The 25,469-nt window shown below is 41.5% G+C and overlaps 1 protein-coding gene across 1 annotated transcript in view; it reads right to left on the bottom strand.

Annotated features, from left to right (window-relative positions):
• npr2 (natriuretic peptide receptor 2) overlaps positions 1 to 25,469 on the bottom strand; it is a 52,895-nt gene that overhangs the window by 15,874 nt on the left and 11,552 nt on the right. The window contains exons 4-14 of the mRNA XM_070988966.1: positions 24,941 to 25,076; positions 23,795 to 23,889; positions 19,266 to 19,401; positions 17,420 to 17,504; positions 11,362 to 11,482; positions 10,037 to 10,111; positions 8,882 to 8,959; positions 5,780 to 5,884; positions 3,042 to 3,113; positions 2,068 to 2,227; positions 1,831 to 1,986 (exon numbers count right to left, since the gene is read on the bottom strand). Of these exons, the coding sequence (XP_070845067.1) occupies positions 1,831 to 1,986; positions 2,068 to 2,227; positions 3,042 to 3,113; positions 5,780 to 5,884; positions 8,882 to 8,959; positions 10,037 to 10,111; positions 11,362 to 11,482; positions 17,420 to 17,504; positions 19,266 to 19,401; positions 23,795 to 23,889; positions 24,941 to 25,076 (1,219 nt within the window). The remainder of the gene's footprint in view (positions 1 to 1,830; positions 1,987 to 2,067; positions 2,228 to 3,041; positions 3,114 to 5,779; positions 5,885 to 8,881; positions 8,960 to 10,036; positions 10,112 to 11,361; positions 11,483 to 17,419; positions 17,505 to 19,265; positions 19,402 to 23,794; positions 23,890 to 24,940; positions 25,077 to 25,469) is intronic.

Genomic DNA, 25,469 nt, shown 5'->3' with positions numbered 1-25,469 from the left:
GTGTTTGTGCCAGGCTGTTAGAATCATCAGGCTCACTTCACATTTCGTTCTGTTCAGCGGGACTACGTGCAGCTGAACACCGCTGTGAAAAATGTGTGTACACTGGGTTGACAAAATAACGGAAACACCTTACAATATAAAAGAACAAAACACTGCATTTAACAAATCTCAAAGCGACTTTTGTTGAGGAAAAACTTTCTGATATTCTGCCACCACCCGTACATTTTAATACCTCCTTACTGATCTCATAGTGCCTTTGCAGTGTTACTAAAGCTTCCCTCCTGTTCCTTAAGCTGCAGTAAGTGACTGTGTGAACTTCCGACCCTGGACCCTTGATAGTTCTGTCGTTCATGTGCTCTTTCTGCTGTGTGAGCCTTCATGTAGATGGCACTGCTGATCAACTCTTGTTGCCGATTTCTCCTGTTTGATCCATTAATCGCATCAATTTAAAAGTTTCTAGGAGACATCCTTCCTAACATCCTCTCCTCTCTGTTATTAGCTTCATCATGAAATACCCATAAAAGTAATTAGAAGATTCTAATCATATTTTAAAGCCTAAAATTACAATTATAGCTCTGGATTGAACACATTCAGACACTAGGGAGCAGGAGGCAGCTTTCACTGCTCTCAGGCTGTAAATGGAGGAGTATGAGGCATTTGTACAATCAGCATCTTGTGCGATTATGAATAAAAAGCCAGTGAAAGTCATCACATGGAGGATGTGAACTCCTGATCTTCGATTGCTCCAGAGGTTTTTCCTGCTGTCCCTAAGCAGAAGCGGCGGTGGAGGTAAAAGTAGAAGAAACTGGTCAAACCGCAACATGTGTGCAGGAAGCTGAAGAGCCAACGTGTGAGCAGTGATTAAGCACAGATTTTTTTTTTTTTTTTTTTTTACTCTTAGCTGACGTAAGAAGATAACAGTAACGTGGTGGAGTTTTCCAGTGAGAGAGCTAACGCAAGGCAAGAGATCTCTCAGGAAGGCTGTTGTCCAAAGATATCATTTTCACAAGAGTGATCTCATGTTGGCAGGAGGCCACTTAGCTATCATGAGCTACTGTTTATCCCTCTGTTTTTTCCTCTGCTGATGCTTTTGAGGTTCATCCTGCCAATGCAAAGAAAACCTGTTATTGTTGCATCGCTGCCTCATGGCTGTTGATGCTGCCTGCATCTTGTCGTACACTGATGCGTTTTGCTCGGGTTGTTTTCTCATTGGCACTAAATGGTATTAATATGGAATAAGTAAATAAAATATCTAGTTTTCAAGAGCATACATGAATAGAAATTTTTAAACCAACATGCAACAACTGCTCACACTTCCTCAGGATGTACAACAAATAGCCATTAATTTATTTTTACATTTTATAGTTTGCTTTTTTGTACTCTTGTACTTCATTTTCCCTTTCTGCGCTTTGTTTGAGGTGTTTCTCAGGAGCAATCTACCAGATATGAGATGTGTTGGTTCTTGTGACTCCACCTGTCTTTGACATCTGGCCAACATGTGTTCCTTTGTTTGAGTACGGAGCTGCAGGGCCACCGTAGAGTGGTTTGACCTTCCAAAGGTCAGCTTTGAAATGTCCCTGAATGAAGTTCTAACTCTGGAAACTTCCGTCTTTTCTGTCCTTGTCATCTAAACAGTCTTCAGAAATGTTTCTCGCTAGTTTCTTGTATAGAAGCTTTATAATGTTACAGAGATATGGCAAGTGACATACGTTGTGTGTCCTGATCTGATCCTGATCAGCATTCATGTCTTACATGTTAGTTTGCTGCCTGCTTGCTGATTTAAAGGATCCCAGCGGTCAGCTGAGGCCCATAAAAGACAGTTGTGTTTACCTTTGGGGCTGAGGTCCATGCCTTCCACATAGAAAGGTCCATTCCTCAGGGCTATTTCCTGCAGTATGATGCCAAAGCTGTACACATCACCCTTCTGAGTCCCTTGAGGAGGATGGCGGTCGTATATGAGCAGCTCAGGAGCCGTCCAGAGCTTCTCTGAAAAACCACCCGCAGTCAGAAACAACAGGAGCTGATTGAAGATTCAGCGCTGCGACACAATAAACGAACTGGACTTACTTGCGTAGAGTGCATGCGAGTCATCGTTTTCGCAGGACGAGCGGAAGCTGGCCAAGCCATAATCCGTGATTTTCAAAACAAACCGACTGTCCACCACGCAATTAGATGACTTCAGATTTCCATGGCAGCCAATGTAGCTGTTGTGAAGATAGTTCATTCCCTGGAGGAGAGGAGCGTGAAGTCAAGCATTAAGGGGTGCTCTCGCTCCCTTTTTTTTCCTCTACAGTAAATCATACACGAAAACACACATTTCCAGACATATGGAAATAATACGCGTTGACAAGTGGATGTATGCTGAAGGTTTTGCAAAGAGGCCGCGTTTCAAGGACGGCAGTCTGTGAAATTACTGTTAATTCTTCTGGGAGGGGGATGGTGGGTACTCAGTGTACTCATGTTTAATATCTTGTGGAAACGGTGAGTCAAATGTCCCTCAAAGCTTCATCAGCGCCTCTTCTCTGCAGAGCACTGCTATCTGTGTGGAGAATTTTAGCCAGAGCGCTTTGTCATGCGTGAAGTTCAATATCGAGTGCGTCCAAGAGACCACTCTGACAAAAAGGTCTTTGTTAGGAAGGATTAAAAATAATCTCCCAAAGTAAGTCTGTGATTACTTTTGATTAAGCTGCAGGGAAATTTTAGCAAAGTTCATGATTATGTTTCTGTCCTACTTTACACTATACAGCAGCAATATTTACTGTGGTTTCATCCACTGTACTGTGCCAAAAATCCATTTTTGTGTGTTGGTCAAGCTTGCTCTCTTTCTCTGCCTCACTCACTCTTTCACAAACTCTCCATGTGAAACCATGGCAACAGAAACATTTTTTTCTGTGTCTCTTGGGCACACAAAGCATCTAACATAACATTGAAAATGACCTCTTTGACAATATTTATATGAAAGCATCAAATAAATCGACGTTTCAATCCTGCCTTCGATTTCTGTTTTTTTGTTTACGGCTCTTTCAGTGGCCTCCACGTACCTTCACTATGTCATTGATCAGGGAGTAGCGGAACATCCAGTCCAGGTTGATGCTCTCATTCTCCAAAATGTCCTGGAAAAAAAACAAAACCAAATCAAACATGAAGCAGAAAACTTTGACAGACATGAGAAACATCTCACTTCTGCTTTATCTTAGTTTATTTTGGGACTAAATACTGAAATGCCTCCAGTCCAGATAAAATATATCCTTTTTCATCCTCAGGGTCATAAATTTAGCCCTGCAGGATGTTAATGAATAACCCTCAAAGGCCCTGCAGCCATGCCAGTTACTGGAATCGACATCCAGCTTTGACCTCCAGCCACATCATATCACTCGCAGCTATCTGTGCACTGGCATAAACATTGGTGCAACAGGTGTAGCTGCACCGGGGCCCAGAAGCTGTCAGGGCCCGTGCTAGCACGCATTAGGACCAAGAATAGTACTAACTCCCTTCATTTTTTCCACTCATTCTCAGTGGTAGCTCTATTTTTGGCAACAAGCAGGATTTTGGTAGCACTTTTCCCCCTTTTGGGTAAAAGTGACGAGGCCCCATTTTCACATTTGAGTGCCAGATGATGCAGCATCGGCAGCAGCACACAGAGCGCAGTGCAAGGTTTTTTCAATTCGTGCTCATTTATTTTTCCAGTATTAAATGAATGCTTCTCAGTCATATATAAGCAAACTGTTCTTATAATAGCTAGTTGACTTAAGTAATGGTGGGAGTTGCATGGGTAGCCTCTCCATGGTGACATAGCACTTGTCTGCTTTGCAACTGTCTGGAGTGGTGTGTCTACACGTGTGTGTGTGTGTGTGTGTGTGTGTGTGTGTGTGTGTGTGTGTGTGTGTGTGTGTGTGTGTGTGTGTGTGTGTGTGTGTGTGTGTAAGAAAAAATTATATTTGGACCGCAACCAATCACAATTAGTCCGCACTGCAGTATCTGAGTTTTACAGAAAAGTCCTTCTCTACAAATGTGACTGATGAAGAGTTTCCCATCATCTTCCAGCTTGTCCATTTCAAGAATCCGCTGGAGTGTCGGGAACGCAGAGTGCAGGCCAGGAACAAGTTCACTGAAAGCATCATTCGTCATTGGAATAAAAAAAAACACACAAAGCAACGATTGAACATAAAACAAAGACAAAAATATGGCAAAGGTGAGCTCACCACATACTGTGCGCTCATGGTGGGCTAAACAAGGGGATTTCGCCTGGTCCTGTAGAGCGCAGTGGGCAGAGCTCGATACAAACACTTCCAGGAATAGCTGAAAAGGCTGCCCATGCGAACACTGTTTACTCTCACCGTGCTCGACAAGAAAAGCCCATCAGTGAGCAGCATTAAGTCAGTATTGAAGTTGTTACGTCAGCAAAGCAGGTTTTGTTTTCGCTCGTGATTTTTTGTTTGTTAGCTGTCAACAGACTTCAGTGAAGTTTGGTGGAGAGTTTGGCCATGAGCCAAGAAACAAGCCATTTGTTTTGAGGTGTGGATCCAGGATTTCCTGTTGTTAGGTAAGACATTTTTAACCCTTTTGCCTATTTTTCATGAACTTCTTGAATGTAAAAAACGTGGCATGGAAAATAGTATGCCAATCAGAAGTTTGCTGAGCCCAAGCTGACATCTTCCAATGATTGTTTTGTTCCATCAACAGTCCCTAACCCAAAGATATCCACTTCATAAAAATATAAAACAAAGATGACCTGCATATCCACACGTTAGGGATGCTGGAACCAGAGAATTTTTGCTTTGCTTTGCTTGATAAATGACTTCTTACACAATCAGATGATTCTGAAAATTGTTGTTTGTTGGATGCTGAATATTTGTTGGTGACCAGTGGACGGCTGGCCCATGTCTTCCTGACTTCTGTGTCGACTCCAGTAAACCACTGTGCTGCCTTTTTACACTAATTAAACAAACAAGATGTGTGGTTTAGGGGCGCAGTATGGCAGATTTTTGAACCAGGCTAGCTGTTTCCCCCTGCTTCCAGTCTTTATGCTAAGCTAAGCTAAATGGTCTTAAGCTCCAGCACAAAGTGAGTGTCCTTCCCAAAATGTCAAAGTATTCCTTTAATTTTCTGTTGATGCACTTTCTCAAGAAATTCTCAAGAAATTCTGATTCATGTCAGGGACTGTGCAGAGGGCTGACTTGTGGAACAGTTCATTTTATGAGGAAAGAATGATTTGAGAATCAAATATTGCCTGATTAATATTAAAGATCGTCCCCAGGCATTTTGAAAGTATGGTTATGAATAATAATTTTTGTGTCTCATATAATGTTTCCACAAAAAAGTGAAATTATCTTTCTGAAAATTCTCAAACCTACATCTACTCTTTCTCCCTCACTGAAACATAGCAGATATTTTTCATTTCAAAGGTTTAACTGCTGGACTCGAGATGCCCCCTCCTTCACTGAAGAGTCCATTCTCAGTGGATGTGACCTGCAGTTTACACATCGCACTTGTGCAAATTGCACACTGGACCATAATTGGTTTGCAAACTTGTGATGTCACTGAATCCTGCTCTTATATTCATGTCTTAAAGGGAAACTCCCCTCCAGCAAATGTGTGTGAAAACAGCCTTTGAGTGTCAAACTCTGCACACACATCGTGCTGCACACACATTTTTGAGTGGAGGCGGACTTGAAGGAGCAGAATTTTGGCAATTTTACGCCGATCTAAAGTCATCTGTCGTGCCTTTCTGCAGCAGTGCAGTGGTAATGAGTAAAAGTATAGGAGCTGGAGACATTACCTGCAGGCTGCCTCTGGGGCAGTATTCCGTTACGATGCAGATGTTGGGAGGGTCAATGCAGGCTCCGATGAACCTGGTTAGATGGTTGAACTGAACGTCTCTCATCTGAAAATAACCACACAAACACACAGCAACTGTGAGTGGAACTCTTTCCAAACATCACATTCCCAAACCCCATGGAAACAGAGGCCGGGGGAGAGGACTGACGGTTCATTTATGCACAAAGTTTAGAGAATAACGTTGCCAGCAGTTCATCAAAATAGTCTATTTGCAGTCGGCTAGTTGGCACGGGGTCTTTTTCTACACGTTGAAACGCATTCCTCCTCAGGGCACCCAGTTGAAACGTGCATGTGCATAAATTGGCCTTGGAGCTTATGAATGAGCCTGTGTGCTAAGGATGATGAAAAAAAAAAGGCTGAGGTGTTGAGGGGATGTATGAGCAGGAATATCAGAGCGGAGCAGGCAGAAGGTGTATCGCTGCTCTACATAGAAAATCATCACACACTGCTTCCACGATAAACACGTGTTCAGAAACGCATGGAAAAGCACAGAGAGATGTTTGTCGTCAAGTGATTAGGAGGGAACAGGACATTTTCTGACAGATTCCCTTCATGAGAAACAAGCTACATGGACGTCCTCCTTGTGCCTTCATTCCAAGTCAGACGAGTGCTGACAGAAGCAGCGCTGAGAAAAAAGACATCTCTCTGCAGCCAGACTGGAACTTCAAAAACGGTGTTCGTAATTTCAACAGTGTGCTTTTCTTCTTTCAGCACAGTGAGTGACAGCCGCTCTCACACCAAAAGCAGGGAGTTAGTCGTTCCTGTTTCACGGCTCCGGGGATGTTAGCCTACCCTTTGGCCTATATAATTTTCCCTGCTGCACTCTGGGGAGGGGCGGGCGGAGAACCACCACGGGGAGAGGAGGAGAGGGGTCGACGGAGCGCTGGAAGACAAGTGGTTAAGTTTCCACTGGCAGGCCTGTCTCTTCCCCCATCTGGTTGGCTTTTTCATGAGCTGAGGTTTGACAGCCGATCAGGCCCCCGGGGTGTCTGAGAAGCTGCCAGCTCAGACAGCAGCCTCTCTCCCATGTGTGCCTGCTGACTGACCGAGAGGCCACAGAGGCATCCGAGAAGCCCAAACTGCTCTCCTCCAACGGCCTGCAACTCCCACGAACAAGGACCAAAAATACAGAGCTGAGACAGAGAGAGACTGACTAAGGAGAGCTGGAGATGTTAAAAGTGAAGAAAAGGCCAAAAATCTTCCACACGAGCATCCATCTTGTTCATGAGCACCCATGTAATTTCCGAGTTATGGGTTTCCCTGTGCCACACTGTGTTTCCATCACTAAACCACATAAATTGTGTGGATTTTTTTTCTCCTTCAGCGTACTTACTGCTCGCTTGTAAATATTTCCCATCCAAAGGGACCTTTTCATCAACGGCTTCTGTTGACGACGTTGAACAGACAGTTTAAGGACGTTAGCTCTTTAACGAGCAACACCCTGCAGTGAACGTGCTAATGAGGAGCCAGAGCCAAAAAATGTAAATGAAGCTTTTACGGTCTAGCTGAGTCACACAAGGTATTCTGTGCCAATATGAGGAGATAGATCCACCCCAAGGCCTCAGTGCATGGCTGTCTTCACACTGAGGCCACTGAAACAACAGCACAAGCCAACAGTCTCTCAGATGGATTTCATGGCCACACGCAAGAATTCTGGATTCCTCTTCTGAAGTAAAAAAGACTAAAAGTGAAACTGCAGGCAGAATAGAGGCTGTGTAACCACACCCCAAAATACGAAAGAGTTGGACAGAGCAAAAAAGTACTTTACTGTTTTTGGTAAAATACTAGAAGAGGAGCTAAAAATAGTCCTTTTGTCCTGTGGGGGAAATTAGAGTCATGTGGTCATTAAAAGAAAGGTTCAGGGTTCAGGTGTGCAGGAGTGACCTCAAAACATTCCATTGCATCCTTCCCATTACATGCTAATATGTCCTTTGTGTAAGAGGAAATGTCAATGTTTTTGTGGCACTAGAGGAAAGGTGGAGCAGTGACCAAAAAGATCAGACTCAAATATACAAACTGCAAAACAGTCTGGCCTTTAGTTGCCAAGATTCGCTGCTGTGGACCAAAGTCTTTGACTGAGAAGCCAACTGATATTATACTCCTTAAACCTGCTTTAGATGATTTTTTTGATGAAGATGAAAGCACAAACATGACCATTTGTTTGAAGAGACCTTTTTGATCTCCACCAACTTCACTTTATTCACTAGCTAGTCGCTAAAGTCGTCTGTCTGCAGTTTGGAGCTGGCAGGTAGAGTACAGTGATTTTTTTAGAGCGTTGTCATTGAAGGCATCTGCCTGCTCGTCATGTCGTCATGTGATCTGATTTTACGATGAAAAATACTGATTATTGCAGTGGTAAGAAAGCAAAGTATCAGCAGTCTGCCCGATTTTAATGTTTCTCTTGTACAAAAGAGAAGTTTGGCCCGTGGAATGATACTAACAATAATATGATAACTTCATTTGGAGTGAACCTTCTCAGCATATTTACAAAGCGGCTAAATAAAGAACACAAGAGAGAGAGAAATAAAATTGAACAGTGAAAAGACTCAGGAATTGTGAGAAGAACATGCTCTGCTGACATCAGTGTGCGCCTGGTACAGCAGCAGTTTTGGAGGCCAGAAATATAGCGTGGAGCCAATCCATTTAACTCCTAATGAAGAATTTTGAAATGTATTCCCTAAGTGCTGTAATTGGAAACCAGTGAAGGGAGAGTGAAATTGGGGTAATGCGTTCTTTTGTCTTAGCTCCAGATAAACCATGCAGCTGCATTTTGGACCTTTTGCAGATGATTTAGTGCCTTTTCACTAAGTGCTCGATATGCTGGTGACTGAAAACAATACACTGCAAGAACTCATTTTGGCCCATTTTTAAATACACAAATTATTGATTTAAGGGTAGAATCTTGCATGCACCTTGACTCATTTGTGATTTTTGGCTGTATAAATGAAAAGTGATCTGAATTAATTAATACACAATAATCAGCTCAAATCCTCAAAAAGATTAAAAAAAAACAAAAAACATAGGACATTTAATGAACACTTACATGTTTGAGCTCCAGTAAAACTTGTCTGGTCAGCTCTATCCTCTTCTTGTTGACGTGCTTGATGGCCACCAGGTTCCCCTGTGTGCGGCACGAGAAGAGCCAGAGCAATGAATGCAGACTGAGGGACGACAGCGATGCAGAGTTCAGTTTATACGCGGCTATTTATAACATGAAGACAGAGAAGAGAAAAGACCAACAAGGATGCACTTTGGTCTCCATGTAAATGAGGCAGAACAAACATCAACATGCTGATACTGGAAAAAGTGCAAACAAGGACCGTGAAAATGAGAAGAAATCAAGCGGCATTCAGAGGAGGGAACAGCATGTTGCAGTATAGCCTACAGGTACTGTACGTTTGGGGCCTATTTCAGTCTGCTGCAGAAGAGGAACTGTATCTGTTGCTTTGATACGTGAGGATCAGTAAACGAAGGGAGCGAGGTGAATATCTCTGAGCCACAGCTGTGACAGACTGGAGATAAAACGCTGTTGTAGAAATTAGGAAACACAGCCGCCACTTCATGTGTGAGTCCATCCGGGGGCTTTAACTTTCAGTCAAAATAAAATCTACAGCACAGGAGCTGATGATGGCCGTCTGCTGAAGAAGGAGATATATTTGGCTTCTCACTGCTGAGAAAAGAACACTTCATTTCAGTGGTTATATTCCAGGATTTGCAGGTTGTCTCTGTTTCAGCTTTGGTGTCAGATTTAATCACCTCTGGCCTGCATTGAATTTGAGAAGTGCATCAGTACCTCCAATGATCTATGAGGCGTTCAAGCTGTAACCGTGACATCAGCATTTACATAAAACCTCCATCATGCAGCTAAAAACAAAGACAGCTATCTCATTACTCAGAGGGCTCTTTTTTGTCACATTTCCTCAAACCTCCTCCACCTTAAACGGATAAATTAACCGCAGCAACAAGTTGATGGCCATGTCCAGACTGCGAGGCGGGAGTGTAGAAACAAAGAAAAAAAAAGAGAGAGAAGAAGAAGAAAACTGACGCATTCTGCAGCTCAAACCAACTACCTAAATTCGCCCACACTCTCTCTTTCTCTCTCCTCTCCAGCTCTCCGGCTTTCTCCGCGAGTGTGCACATGTGTGGGTGGGAAAGGAGTGCGCAGGAGTTGAAAATGTCAGAACTCAGTAAGCCTTACCTTAAAATAGCCCGTTTTTGCAAATAGCTGATATTTTCCATGGGCAGTTATCAAGGAGCCATAGCTGGAGCCTCTCTGAGAAGGTGGAGAGGAGTAGTGAGAAGGAGAAAAAAAAAAAAGTCAGTTAGTGTGTAGATTAGAGCTGAGGATTAAGACTCTGCTTCCACTTCACTGCAACATGGCTTCAAAGAGGGTTCATCCACTGACTTTCTCATAATTCTCTGTGCAACATGAAAATGCCTCTCTCTTACGTTTGTGAAAATAAAGTGTTTTCAGTTTTTATAATACCAACTCGAGTCCTTGGGCAAATGTCTGCAGTGCACACAGAGTGAATAAAAATCAAGTGGGCGCGCTGCATACAGACAGCCAGCACAGTCGACTACGCATTTGTATAGAATGCAAATATTGGCAACACATGGCACAGTGGAAAATACATCGGTCTGGAAAATGACTGTGTTTTCCACACACACACACACACACACACACACACACACACACACACACACACACACACACATTATCCCAGCAATTGGACCGAAAACCAGTAATGAAAAAGGTGTGCGCATGTGCTTCTCATGAACGCTCGCACATGTGGGATGAAACACAACCCAAAGGAGATGCATTAGCCCTCAGACAACACAACCTGATACTGAAAGAACGTGATGAGCTATTATATGTGTAGGGAGTGGGGCCAGACCAGGGCTTATTTTAACAATCATTTAATATGCGTCTGCCACCGCAAACCCAGCCACCTTCAATAAACCACTGGGAAAGCTTTCAGGAATGTGTAAACTAACAAAGGATTTGGACTCTCTCAGGGCTGCAGATCTGCTTTTTTCTAAGACAAGCATTTTAACACAAAGCGCACAGTGTGTACGCAGGGCGCAGCCCGAAACTTCAAACATGTCAAATTAGCATTTTCGATTCCTGGTGGGTACAATTTTACAACGGTGGCATCTCGAGACCGATAATCAGCCGTGCATGAATGAGAGCAGCGCACTGAGCATCGAGTCTTTCCCACTGGCAGACATGGCAACGCACGCTGCCAGAAGAACAACAACTTGTTAATCACACATTGGAGGCTGTGCCAGCAACACTGACGGGAGAAAAAAAGGTGATATAAAGCTCAGAATTCTGAAGAAATGTTCAGGGCTGCCAGCTGTAATATGAGATCATGTGGGTGTAACATTAAGTTTTTAACCCTCAGAAGCCATGAAGCGCTTTGGTGTGTCTGTCACCTCACCTGCACGTTTTAATCAGGTTTTGCCTGACAGCGCAAACACATAAATCTGCTCACAGCAGCGTAGTTTGAGATGATCATCTACCTGTGACAGGGTGAGCCGACTGCCGGCTCGTTTGTGGTATTTATTGGGGCTCTCGAACTGAAGGTCCTCCCACCGAATCCTCCACAGCATTCCAGCCAGCTCCTTCTCCAGCTTCAGTTTCCTGCAAAGAGCAAAAACCAGGTGGTGAACTCAACAAGGACGGCACAAACAGCAGAGGAACTATCTCCAGTCAAGTGGAGCGGCTTTGGGTTGTTGCGGCCATTAGACTAAATAATAAAGAATCCCTCAGAGGCCAGGTGGTCTGTTGCCTCATGGTTTCATTTTAATAATGACATTTAAAACAATAGAGATTTAATCTAGCAAGTCGCCTTAAACAGAGAGATAATTGCCCCATTTGCGCAGTTAGGTTTGATCTCCATTTGTGCTGGTGGTATTTCCTGAGATAGCAGTCTCAGATCTGACTGAATGCTCCACGTCCAGCGGCAGCATGCAGCAATGCACGTGCGTTGATGCTCGCAGGCTTGTGTGTTTGGCTTTTGGGGGATTTTAATGTCACTGGTTCATATGCACTACTGACTGAGCTTTTTTTTTTTTTTTTTACAGTCCTGGACAAAGGGCTCTTTCTTTCACGCACATGCTGAGATGTGCAACATCACAGAGTAAACACCCAGACTGGATTTTTAGAGAAATCAGCAGATTTTTAATCAGTAACTTTATGTAAATAGAAATGCTGTCGAATCAACATTCAACCACTCATTACTTTTGGCCCTTGTAAAAAAACTTAGTGTGACATGAGATGAAGAGTTGACTGACTGCTAAACTCAATTCAGTTCAATTCAATATTCCTTTATTCGTCCCTCAAGGGGAAATTCCGAATTTCACAGCAGCATCAATAACAGAATAGAATATTAAAAGACAAAGTGCATGCAGTTAACACAAAGTATATACAAAAGGGTGTACCGGGAATAGTATTTACAGACTTTTATGTCCTACATGCCCTAAACATGCCCTAAACTGATCAAACTGAGCTTCCTGCATCCCCTGCATGCACTGTATTTGAGCTCAAACTCCAGAGAAAGCCTCCTTTCTTCAGCTTTAGTCGAAGGTACGCGATGGACACTTGCTCTGATGACTCATAGGTCTTTTCTTTAGTGAAAAACAATGATGAAGATTAGAGTCCATTTCAATTCTACCTCCCACGCTCTTTAATTTTAGCAAACTCACTGAGAGCGAACTCAGATGTTTTAACCTCATCTCAGTACTAACGCTGGTACAAAAATAAACTGTAAAAAATGAGGGTTCTTTAAAACAGAAGAATGGATGTGATTGATTCAGAAAACAATCAAAGGAACCAAAATGCCATCTTCCTAATTTTGGTCTCTGAATCTCTAAATCTACAGCTGTATCAAACCATGCAATACATCATGCACTATGCTTATCAACATATTTATGCATATGCTAATTACTTGGTTGTAATCAAAATTTTCATTATCACAGTAACTAATTGTCACCATGCTCTCACAAAGATTTTACAAATAACAAAAAACTTGCATCACTTTAACAGGAGTAGATATTTAATTATATAGATGAAGTTATGCTGCCTGACAGTACATTACACTAGGTTAGCTCGTGTTACGTTACATTACCTTATCTTAGGTTTCTTACGATAGGATAGGCTATGCTTACATTGTGTTATATTTCAAGTTATTATTGCGGCATGTTAGCGTAGGTTAGGTCATGTTATATTAATGTATTAACACCATTATGTTAGGTTACAATGAATTTGGATAAAATAGGTTATGTTATATTATGTTAGCATTTCAAAGAAAACTGTTTTGACTACTTATCTTGTTCAGCCCATTCAGTGCATGTGTGTGTATATAAATATATACATATATATATTCTATCCTGCTTTAACAAGATTTATTCATCCTGTCATTTTCATGTCAGTTTTATTTTTGACATGTTTTAAGTATTATTTCTGAGCATCAGTCTGACTGGCAATCCCCAAGCACCACAGCAAGTCAGCACATCTGGGGCAAATCTTAGGATGAGCTGCTGTTTCTTGACACTTAATGATTTATGGCAAAGACCCTTAAAAAATAAAACTGTTAGTCCAGATTCAAGCAAACCAGAGGCTGTTTTTTTTTTTTTGTTGTTGTTGTTTGGGACGGAGGAGGAAGTTCATTATTCAGTTTGAAACACTTACTGTAGAAATGAAAAACGAGCAGAGCCCATACATTCCAACCCAAACTCAAAGGTGTAAAACACTTCCAGATGGCTGCAGGAAATTATTGCAGCGTTTGCATATCACCGTGTTTTAGCCTTTCCTCGAACCATCCCAGTTGGCCTCAAATCAGATTCTTTTTCACCAGGACAAATGATGCAGTCGAAAAACCTAAAGAAGATCCTGGCGCTTGCTTGTGTCTACAAATACTCCAGTGCCTATGAGAATCCATTTTGAAGGCAGGAAACACCATTAAAGTACCGGTGCCCTCCAGCCCTACCCGCCACCGGCAAAAAAAAAAAGCAGGTATTTTTCTATTTAAGGAGCCTCGTTTAGAGACCTCTGGCAGCCAGAGGGGCAAGTGTGGGCCTCCACACTGGGGCTATTGTTTCATAAGTCCCATATGTGAATACCTCTGCTGGACCAACCCCTCTATTAAAACAACAGAGCCACTGCAGCTCTGCTTAACATCCCCTCACACTGCTGCTGCACAGCAGACTCCAAGATCAACTGAGAGCAGCTGACCACCTGGTTAAATCTGCTGCACGACATTTAACAAGCGCTCCATGAAAAGTTGAAATCGGTGACATGTACACTGCAAAAATATTTCTGGCTTTGCAAGTCATTTGGTCAGTTTTCTAGTGCTGAAATATTCTTAAAGTTCAGTAAACCACCAGATCCTCACCAAAATCAGGATGTTTCAAGAATATTGTACCAGCACTTTACTCTGACTGAAGACTGAATTTGAGGCTTGAGTGCAAATTAGGACATTCATATGTTTTACCAGAAAGCAATACAAAGAAACAGACAATTTAATATATAGTTTGCTTTTTTATTTAATTCCATATTCACCAAATTTGACTATTTTGTACATGTTACACTGCAACAGTTGTATCACATGAGAGGAGTAACCTATTACCACCCAACCACCCATTTCTTATAGAAAACAATCATTTCAACAATTTCCTCAAGTTATTACAGACTCACTGTGGGTTTCTTAACCTTCCCTGCCTGTGAACTGGATTTAAATCTGGAAATTCCCATTACCCCCACAATTACAAATTTAAGTTATCTGACTATAAAAATCTTTTGTTACATGTATTAAAAACATACACATCAGCAGCAGCAAATACATCATGGATAGAAACGATCATATATTTTCATTTATTAAAAATAAATATTCATATATCAGTCTTTTAAATTGCAACCCACTGTGTACATTAAACGACCCCAAGGTTGAGAAGCTCTGGGCTGTTGACTGATTGATCTGAGAATAACTACTTCTAATGGCTAAACTCCAAAGTGTTTTAGACATTTTAGTGGTGTTTTTGTAGGTCAAGTACTGAACATGGAGGCCTCTCAGCGGCTCGATGATCTTTAAGACGGCTGTAAACAGCTCTGCCATCTGCCTCTCTGTCCATCAGCATAGCTCCACTGGTGTCTGCAAAAACAGGAAGTGATTTGTTAGCCTTTACTATCAAACAGAGCCATCACACTGAGACACTGAACGTCTCCTGATGATGTATTTTATGCTTTTTACTTCAACATTTTTAGCTTCATGGCCTTGGGGCCATGAAGTTGACTTAAAATCCAATAAAGGACAACATGTTGAGGTCTGTGCAAAACAGCTTTCCATATATAAAACTATCATTTATGTAAATGATGAATCTAAATATAGCTGGACTGGAGCAGAGAGTGCAAAACTGTGGGTCAGGACCAAAAATGTTTCAGAGTTTCCCTGCTGGGTTGGTCCATAGCAGAAATAGATACTTGTATCCATAAATCACCAAAGGTTACACTTAGATTCCAGATTTTTTTTTTTTTTTTTATTTAAAGAGCTCCAGGGAAAGAAGAGCATATTTCACAAAACTTACTGGCCAAGAGTGCAGGAAAACTAGCTAGCTAGTTAGGAAATCCATGCTGTGCTTGCTGAACTGTGAGCTGGAGAGAAAAGAGAACAGAGAAGAAGATGTAAATGTTTTCAGAATGAAGTGCACAATCTGCCTCCAATTATCTGCTACTTTTTCGTATCGAACAAGATCAACTCAGATTCAGGTTCAGTGGAATTACCTCAAGTGGATAGCTGCTCCTCCGTCTTTCTTCCACCATTCCTCTGATTAAATTCCATTCTGATTGGCTGGTGATTAACACTTGTTTGTGTTAATAGTCATTATTAGAAAAGTGATCAGACTACCGGTGTGATTTGTTAGTTGTAGTTGTGTCATGGCATACGTACGAATCAGCTCCTTTTTACACAAAAATCGTTGTGTTTATTAGTCGTGAACACAATTAACGCTCTATGTAATGACACCTTTGAGGAAGGGAAAAATAGAAACATTCAATTTTGTTATTCATGCAGATTTTACCCCTGATATCACCCAGAATTTTCCAGTTGCTTGATTGCTAAGGGCATGCATGATTATTTTCTGTGCAACCACTTGTAGCATATACTGTACGCATTGTGACATTTAAAAAGTGGCAGGCAGCACACACAGCTGCACAGGGGCGACCATTACCACAAACACTCATTTAAACAACTAATTACATGCCGTCCGTTCCATTTCTAAACTGTGCTTTCTTGAAACAAATGAAAAAAATCTACAGAAAACAGTAAGATTATTTTAACTTGTTTCAAATTAAACTTATGTGTTCCAGAGCAAGGATTTTAGAAATACTGAGGTCATGAGTGCAAATTCCTCCAGCCACAGCCCCCACCCCACCACTCCCCCACCACTACCACCACCACACAAGAAAATGTTTTGACCCCACACCAAAACACTCAATGACTTCTTTCACACATCTACATATCTATAGATAGACATAGATATATATAGATATTGATATATAAATACAGACAGACAGAAACAGACAGACAGATAGTTAGATTTGTAATTGTAGGACATAAACATGATGATAAAATCCCAAAATTCCCAGAAACAACACTGAAGACATGTTTGTGGCCATGGTCACGTCAAGTAAATTCAATTATTACCACCCAAAATCACAAATTTGCCTCAAAGGGCTTCACAATCTTTACAGCATATGGCACAGACCATATGCTCAGACCATCGGTTTGGATAAGGAAAAAAATCCCCCTTCCCCCCCCCAAAAAAAAACTTAACGAGGGGAAAAGGAGGAAGCGTCAGGTCCTTCTCGTTTCAAGAATCTGAACATGTGGCTGCTGGTATCTATGAGGGGCCAACAGAATAAGACCGCTGCGCTACAAAACACAGAAAAATGACACCGGACTCTGCATTCTGAAACAGATGATTTGCTACATATTTGACCACAGAGGAAGGTTTTTTTCTATTGTTTTAATAAGACTTTTCGGACTCACTTACAGGCCAAAATGACTTCATAAGATCGAGACCCGTGCTGTTTAAAAGTTCGTTCAGACATCATTCGTCTAACAGGATGTTAAAAGCCAAAAGACTTGCGACAGCCGACACACAAACATGTGATCCCTAGAGAGAAGCACAAACTTCCCCTTGACTGAGATTTTACAGACGGCACCAGCGGTGTGTGAATTATTAAAACGGGTGGCATTTAGCTTTAATCCAGCGCAAAGAAAACAAACCTAATGAACACGCTAATGATCATGAAGTGAGATAAGGGCTGTTTGGGGCCCGTGCATGAGCTCACTCGGCAGCTTAAGCACACATCACCGCTGCTTTAACACCGTCACCTGCTGAGCTGTTGCCATAGCAACAACTGTGTAAATACCACACTGGCACCTATAGCAGCAAACATGTCTCTCTCTTTTTCTTCATGTGAGAGGAATGGGAAAAAAAAAAATCACCCCTGCATTTCTACTGTTTGAGCTAAAAGCAGTGCAGACGGGAGGCGTCAGCACGGTGCGATCAAACTCACCTGTAAATGAGGAAGCTGGAGATACCGAAAATGATGAGCGCTAAGCCAGAGCCCACAGCCACAATACCGAGAACTGGCAGATGACCTGGAAACAGGAGAAGCATTCAACACTCAGTGGCCTCTCACATGTTCAACAGATGTCCACATTCATATCTTTGCAAAGAAAAAAAAACAGCACTGTGCTGTGGAAAACACAGCTGTGACTTCCTGCAGCTTCACTGCATTCACGTAACACCAGCAACAATTTCACACGATTACACGGCGCTGATAGATATTTAAAATCCTCATGGACACTCTTTATACCACCTGCTGTGAATCACAGGACAGGCTCATCATGATAGAAATATGATTTCTAACACGAGTCAGCACCAGAAGATGTTTCGCTTCACGGCATTCATCAAACAGTAAACTGTAGATTTTGAAGTTAGTTGCAGATTTAGGGTTTTGTTCAAAGTTTGGGTAAATGTGCACAATTTGGGAAAGTGACGTAGAAAGAAACAGTCAAAACAGACCATTTTCCCAGAGGACAACAAAGGACAATATCACAGATGGTGTTTGTGTTCATTTCAAGAATGATTAGATTTATTAGAGGATTAATATCAACTGCAGTATTTACACAGCTGGAGTCAGGATGTTTAGCCTAGCTTAGCGAAAAGACTGGAGGCAAAGGGAAACAGCTTGTCTGCCTCCAACCAAAGTGAAACCAGAGTCCATGGCCATGCTTGCTTCTCTTTGACACTGAAGGCCAATTAGACACAGTGATGCTTTGAGCTAACTGTTAGCATGCTAACATGATTACAATGAAAATGTTAACATGAAGATGTTTAGCAGACAGCGTCTAGTATGCTCATCATCTAAGTTTAGCGTATTAACATGCTAACATTTGCTAATTTTTTTCGGCACATCTATCACTATCATAAAACCACACACAAACATAAAGGTAAAAGGATAATTCATAGTTTCGGGGGAGTGTGCACAGGTTTGGTTTCTGTACATGATGGCATCAAACCTGGCAACCCCACAGTGACATAACACCAGACGAAGACAATGCACGCAATGACTTGATCTGTCTGCTTTTTAAAATTTGTTTTCATGACTTCTGAGTGAAAAAAATGGCAGAATATTGACTAGTATTGGCTTCTCTTTGCAGAGTTTGCTATTAATTGCTGTTCTTCATTGCACTGATGTCCTCCTCTTTAAGAAAACTCATGGTACTCTGTAGCTGAGACATTGTTGTCTTTGTGCTTTCTGTGTCCGTACACATTGTCAAGCTGTTAGCCATCAATAAGTTTCATCAAATTCCTGAGTACTCATCATCCCTGGTTCTGTACGTGACACTGGAGAAGCCGACAACTCTGCAAATTATTTGCAGATAGCTTCAAATTTGGGACAGAGTCGGATTTATTGCTCCTCCACTCATTATCCCTCGTTCACACCAAAATGCATTTATAATTGCAGTGGTTTTCCTCTTCGGTTTATGATCTGTGACATTTCCCACTGAAACTGTCACTCTGTTCATACAACAAAGACCATTTCCAGCAAATAATACACTACATTTTCCTTTTACTCCACTGAGGGGAACATTTGGGATGAAACTCAAGAAAAAGAGCACATTTCTGATCATGGAATTGATGCAAATACCACAGACCCGAAGAGATGACACATAATATAAACAGAGCATTAGTGCACTGTAATATCCATCTGATGACTGACTCAATCTCAGTCTCAGCCAAGAGAAAAAACCTGTCGCTAAGTGTGGAATAAATTAGTGCTGTACATGAACTTGATTGTCAGAATTCTTTTTATGCAGTGTGTTGTTACGATGGATACAGCAGACTCGTCATACCATCATTGCAGGAGGGGTCGTCTGTGGAAAACACGCAGGGGGGGTTATCCAGCGGTGGGCCCCCATTGGGCCAGAGGATCTTCTCTGTCTGGGACCAGATGATCTCTTTGGTGGTTCCATTGTAGTATGCAACAAGCTGCAAACACAGAGGAAAATGCTCACTTCAATGAATGAAAATAGCAATTTCCTTTCATCCTTTATATCATATAGTTATGGACAATGTTGATTAACATCGTTAATCATTTGTCAGCAGAACGCAGGTGTCACCTTTTAGAAAATGGTTTAAAAAGTGCCATCATCAACCAGACATGCTAGTTGCCTGCGCAGCATGTCTGTCCTTTCTGTTTTAGTCAGATTACCAGTTAGAAACCATCAAAGGAAGACAAATATTATTACTTCCATCATTAAAAGGTCAAGCCAGCATTACTTTGTCCAGTGCAAAAGTGAAATCTTGGCACTGTGCCTGCTTTACTGTCCATATTTCAAGATAAACATGTATTAACTACAGTACTTGCTATTAGACCTCAAAATTAAACATCTATTCATTTGTTGTTGGAACAAAAAACAATAATATATACTAAATACTAATTTTAGTCTAGCAGCACATGCCATATGACTCCGTATCCACTGCTTTCTCCCTTATCCATATCCACCCACACGCTTTTCTACTGTATTTTTAGCCACGCTAGCTCTGGCCTACCCTGCAAGGCAGCTGGATTCACAAGATCACACAGGATCACAAGAGCCGAGAATCCATCTTGCTGTTGAACAACAGCCGTTTGGCCTAATCAGCTACCTGTGAGGAACTACTGGCAGCTACAGGTGTTTCAGTGTGATGACAGTGAGAAAAGCGACCGTTCAGAGAAAACAATGGTTGCTCTTATAGAGATAAATGTAGATGCTCCTGCATCAGGTATCTCAGAACTGGAGAGCATGTCTTCATTAAAACAAGAACACTTAAAAGCACTGAAGGAGGAAAAGACGTTTTCTGGCTTCTGCAAAGGATTCGCTCCCCTACATTATATGGTTCGTTAATCTGATTGGTTGAAGTTAGCCCATGATTGACGGTGATATATTGCCTGCTTTTCAGTTTCCATGGATGATGTCCAAGATGTTTAACAAACCATCTGGAGCATCAGATTAAGCTCTGCTTGTAGAGATGGCAAAGTTGGTCAAAATTTCAATCTGTCTAATACTTTGCTTTACACCTGCAACACTAATGATAACAAAACGAATGACATTTCCATCAGCTTCAGACATCCTTTCTGTTTAGCGCAAATTAGTCAATGTTAGCATGCTAACATGCTAAACTAAGATGGTGAACATAAAGATTGCCTGCCATGAGACATTTAACATAGCTAGGAATAAAATAGCAAATAAATCATTACCTTTGGATGGCAAGCATAAAAATCTAAATATTAGCTCATCAAGGGTTATATTTTATGACTGATTCGTATGTACTTGATGAGAAACGATACAGTGTCTCCATCATACCTCTCACTACGCAAGGAACGTCTGACCAACATCCTGTGTGCGTGTGTGCGTGTCTCTGTGTGTGAGAGCTTTATTTTGACGGTACAGCCTCATGAGCAGCATCTGTTGTCCTGCTGTGAAATGTGACTCCGGTGTTTCTAACCAGCTGGAGGAGTTTTTATGTTTTCCATCTATACACCAGGCATGTCGTGTCCTCTCTGCTAAAACCCTGAAGACCATCACCCCTGCAGAAGGTCATCAAAACAATGCAGAATGTGATGGGTGACGGGGCAGAGGGAGCACAGTCTGAAATAGCTGCAGGATTTGAGTTCAGGGGCTGTGTTTACTGCACTGCACTGCCAGAAAAATCCAACAATTCACTTCATCTTGTGTTCACTCTGGAGCAGCGAAGCAAATGTGTTCAGAGTACCTCAAGTATGCACACAGAGGAATACATACATAAAGTGTAAACACACTGTATGATGAAAACATATATTTGGCTAAATGTTGGTGGGTAAGAGATAAGGACAAGTGTTATAATAAAACAGGGTCAGATGCCACAAAGCTGGAAACTAATTACTGTCTAAAATATCATCGTAGACTGTCGAGTTAAAGGTGAACTCCACCAACTTTTCACACCTGTTGTTTACAGGTGTTAGCGTGAAGAGAGTTGTATAAAGGCTTCTGTGGCTCCACAGGGATCTAATTACAGTAATAAATGCCCTCAAGCGGTCATTTGAGTCAAAGTCGGTTGGTGACTATATGTTAGAAAATGAAAAAAATGTTGGGATGTGGAGTTAGAAAGTAGTGATTTGACAGATTATGAAAAAAAATAATGATTGTCACACAGAAGTATGTGGACAGGGAGTCATATTAAGTGTTTGTAGGTTAACTCTTATCCTCACAAATATAAGACTTTCAATTTAGTTTACAGTAAAATCATAGTACTGCGTGTACAGATGTATAAAAACACTTGATCTTATTTACACAAAAAATGACAAAAACCCTGCACACCCATTCTGGAACACCAAATAAGACAATAAGACAGTAATTTATCATGTGCATAGCATCAACAGCAATGACATATTTTATATCTTGAACATGGGCCTGATGGAGTGCATCTTTTTTGTAAATGCTGACATGTAAAAGAAGCACACTCATCCACTTGGCAGATAAATATAAAAAGAAAACCGAAGTAGAAAAGGAAAATAGAAAAAAAAGAATTAACTATGGAAAAAACATGAAGATGCAGCCGTCCATCGATGTTTACGAGTCATTTTGATGGATGGATATTCCATCCTGAAAATCAAGTTCTTCATCATATTCAGCCGTCTAGCTTGTCAAAGCTGAAACCGACCTGGCTGCTGGCTACTCGGGTCAATCGGCCATGTGAATGGACCAATTAAAAGCCGGGGACCAATGAGACCAGGAAGTCACGCTTGACAGCCTCTGAGGACCGCTATAAAATTCTAACTGAAGTCAAATGTAGCTAACCCACTTCTTCTACCCTCAGAGACAAAAAAAAAAAAACACATGGTGGAGCAGTTCACAGCAGTTTGTGGAGCACAACATACACAAATATTTTCAACTGACTGTGAGGGAAATTTGAGGTTTTATGCATCTTATCATTAGAGAAGTCAGGACCCCTGAATATCTCCCACATGGTCATATCCATTTGCTTTCTCTGCATCAACAGCCAAACACCAGCAAGGACTGAGGTTTGAAACTACACACATTCTGCTGAAAAGCATTAGAGTAATTACAGACACATGAAGTGAATTAACCCTGCATTGTTTTCAGTCACTCTTATTATTCAGTGCAAACAGATTGATACACTGAGGCTGAAAATGAGTCATAAAGACGATCTGCAGTTTATATCAACAAGTTCAAAAAGTGGCTCAGTTGACCTCAAAGACTATTTTGCAGGAGACATGTTTTATGTTTCTATGCTGATGACTATTATTAGTACTTGTGTACACACTACAGTAATTATGGGGACTAAATATCACAGACATGCATCACAGACACAAATGAAAAGCTCTTCAAGAGGCTTTTTATCAATAATGCTCCACACTGAACCTCATGTGAGGACGCTGTAATGCATGCAGAGAAAAACAACATGATATATGAGAAACAAATCTAATCCTCATTTACATAAAAGCCCTGTTCATTCCCAGGTCTCGGCCAAATAATCTGATGACAAGTCACAGTACTGAGTAGTCAAAACTGCCACTTACCAAAAGCTGAAAAATTTTGCCACTTTCAGACTTTATTTAGACAAAGCTCTCCTATTGCTGCTTGTGCTTATACAGGATTTAACATTTGTAAACTCTGGCTTCTTTTGTTGAATAAAAAAGGTTGTTTATGGCTGAAAAGGGTTGAAATGTAGAAACAGACGTTCATGTTTGTGAAAGAAAAGGTGTCAGAAAGCACTGTTGGTCGCGAAACTCGGGTAATTCTGGTATCAGCGTTAGCAGTGAAAAATAACACGGTGTGAAAGAAAAAGGTCGCCTGAGTCCTTCCTCATTTGCTTATCAGCCCAGTCCATGCACAACAGAAATGTCTCCATGCCAGATCTGTTTTTAAACTGCAGCAGCTCTGCCTGACAATCAGTGTGCCTCTGGGTGCATTGTTCCACCGTCTTCACAGTCAAGAAAACACATGAACATCTTACATAGTTTTGTATTAAAATCCCAGCATTTTCCTGCAAAAGCATCCAAGGTTTTTGGTCCATTCAGCCAACCTCTCTGCTCTGACCATAGTTCGAAAAAAAAAAGAGCAATAACAACATGATGTCTTCAGATGAAAGACAGTATGGCTGATAGAGGAGGCAAATGATCCAAACCACGAAGAAAGCTAACATCATTGTTCTATTTTGAAGCCTTTAACTCATTGAATTTGCTCTTTTAAATCACTTCCCATCCTGTTTCATGTAAAAAAACATTGCACACCACAGGAGAAAACTACATCTCTTCACGTGACATGGGACGTGCAGGATCTACTCGTCAACCTCTGTCGGACACATCGAACATGAAGGCACTGAAAGCATGACTTACGCCGTACTCCCCTGTCTCCTGGTCGGTCATCGCCCACAGGTTCACGTCTATATCCCTGGCATTTTTGTGGTCTGTGGTTACAAGTCCCGTCACTCCTAAAAACACAAACAATATCCACATCAAGGGTCTGTTAAGCCATCAAGACTGTGTCATGTCATATAAGTCCTTTTATGACACATGCAGAGCTCAGTACATCGGCTCCCCGGTACATTTGTTTTGAGTTTTTTGAGTCACAGGCATCCTAAACATGGACACTTTGTCCCTCTTTATCAGCACAGTGTTTTTGTTATAATGATTTTATGTACCTCCTTTTTTTCCCCTACCTGCACGATTTTGCAAGTCATCCTTCAAGACACATTATTTGACATTGTTCGTGCAAACACAGACACACAGAGGATCAATTAGGCTCACAACATTGATTTCTTTGCACCACAGATTGTAATGGAGCTCTGTTCAAACAGATAATGGTGAAAATCACGCCAGTAGCAGCAGAGTGTCCAGCATTTCACTCCACTGATCGCGTGTAGCTGGAATGTGACCTCTAAGTGGAACAAAATGCTTTGACTGAGCCACTTGTGGATATTTGAAAAAGCTTTTGCTTCAGTAAAACCAGGTAACATTGAACGCTGTCAAAAAAAAATCAACAATAATGAAGTGAAAGTTTCCATTATTATTTTCAACACGGGGCCTATTTGACTTGTTTTTTTCCCATCGTGCTGGGCAAAATGACCCTCCTCAGCCCTTTTAAGCTGAAGCAACAAAATCCCATTGTTCTGCTTCTTCCAGCCAGCTAACAAGGAAGTGTGTGATCACCCATATCAAGCATCAATGACTATTAACTGGAGAGCTGTGTGATAACTATTCAATGACTCTCTAATTATTGTGTTGAAAGGGTGTATTTTAATCGCATTTTGGGGTCAATGGTGCTTTCCGATAACAGCCAGCTGGGCCTGTCACTTGGCCTCGCTGCATGTTTATTGGACAGGCCTGTTATCTGAGAGGCAGCCATGACCTGCAGCAAATGGAGGTGGAGGCTTTCACACATCAAGTTCACATTTTGCATGAGGTCACATCCACAGCTTAGGAGTCAGTGTGGCACACACATCGAAAGCAGCATTCTTACAAGTTGAAAGAACATTTGCTTACCCCAGAATCGGCGGTTCTGCGTCCTCATCGTGATGTTAATGCCGTCATTCTGGGCTCCACCCTCTGCCAGCGTTTCCTCCAAGGCTTTTGCGTAGAGCACAAAACCATCGTAGAAACTGCCGGCGATGTAGTCCATCTGCAAGAAGAGAGACCCAATTTTGAACAACCAGCAACAATGAGAGTTTGTGCAATGCACACTGTTATAATTAAAGACCTTAATAATGGAATAAAATGATGAAATTATGTCATTTTGGCCAGAGACAGTGCCAAATACCCATAAACAAGTGAAATGATCATTTTTCTTAAAGATAGCCTACAGCCTAATGTACTTTAGTCAAAGTCCCATATTTAATAGCTGAGATGAAAGCAGTAATAAAAGAAAAAGTATTAATTGCGAACATCACTGTCAACATCATTTATCATTAACTGCTGACAATTACACAGCACAGAGGGGATTTTTCCACACAGAATGTCTTATAAAAGATTAAAGAGGCAGTGATGCTGCTGAGAACACACAAGGTTTTCATAG

This window comes from Chaetodon trifascialis, chromosome 20, assembly GCF_039877785.1.
Source record: "Chaetodon trifascialis isolate fChaTrf1 chromosome 20, fChaTrf1.hap1, whole genome shotgun sequence".
NCBI classification, from domain to species: Eukaryota; Metazoa; Chordata; class Actinopteri; order Chaetodontiformes; family Chaetodontidae; genus Chaetodon; species Chaetodon trifascialis.
Note: the sequence above shows the minus strand (reverse complement) of the source record. Positions and strands in the feature narration are given on the sequence as shown.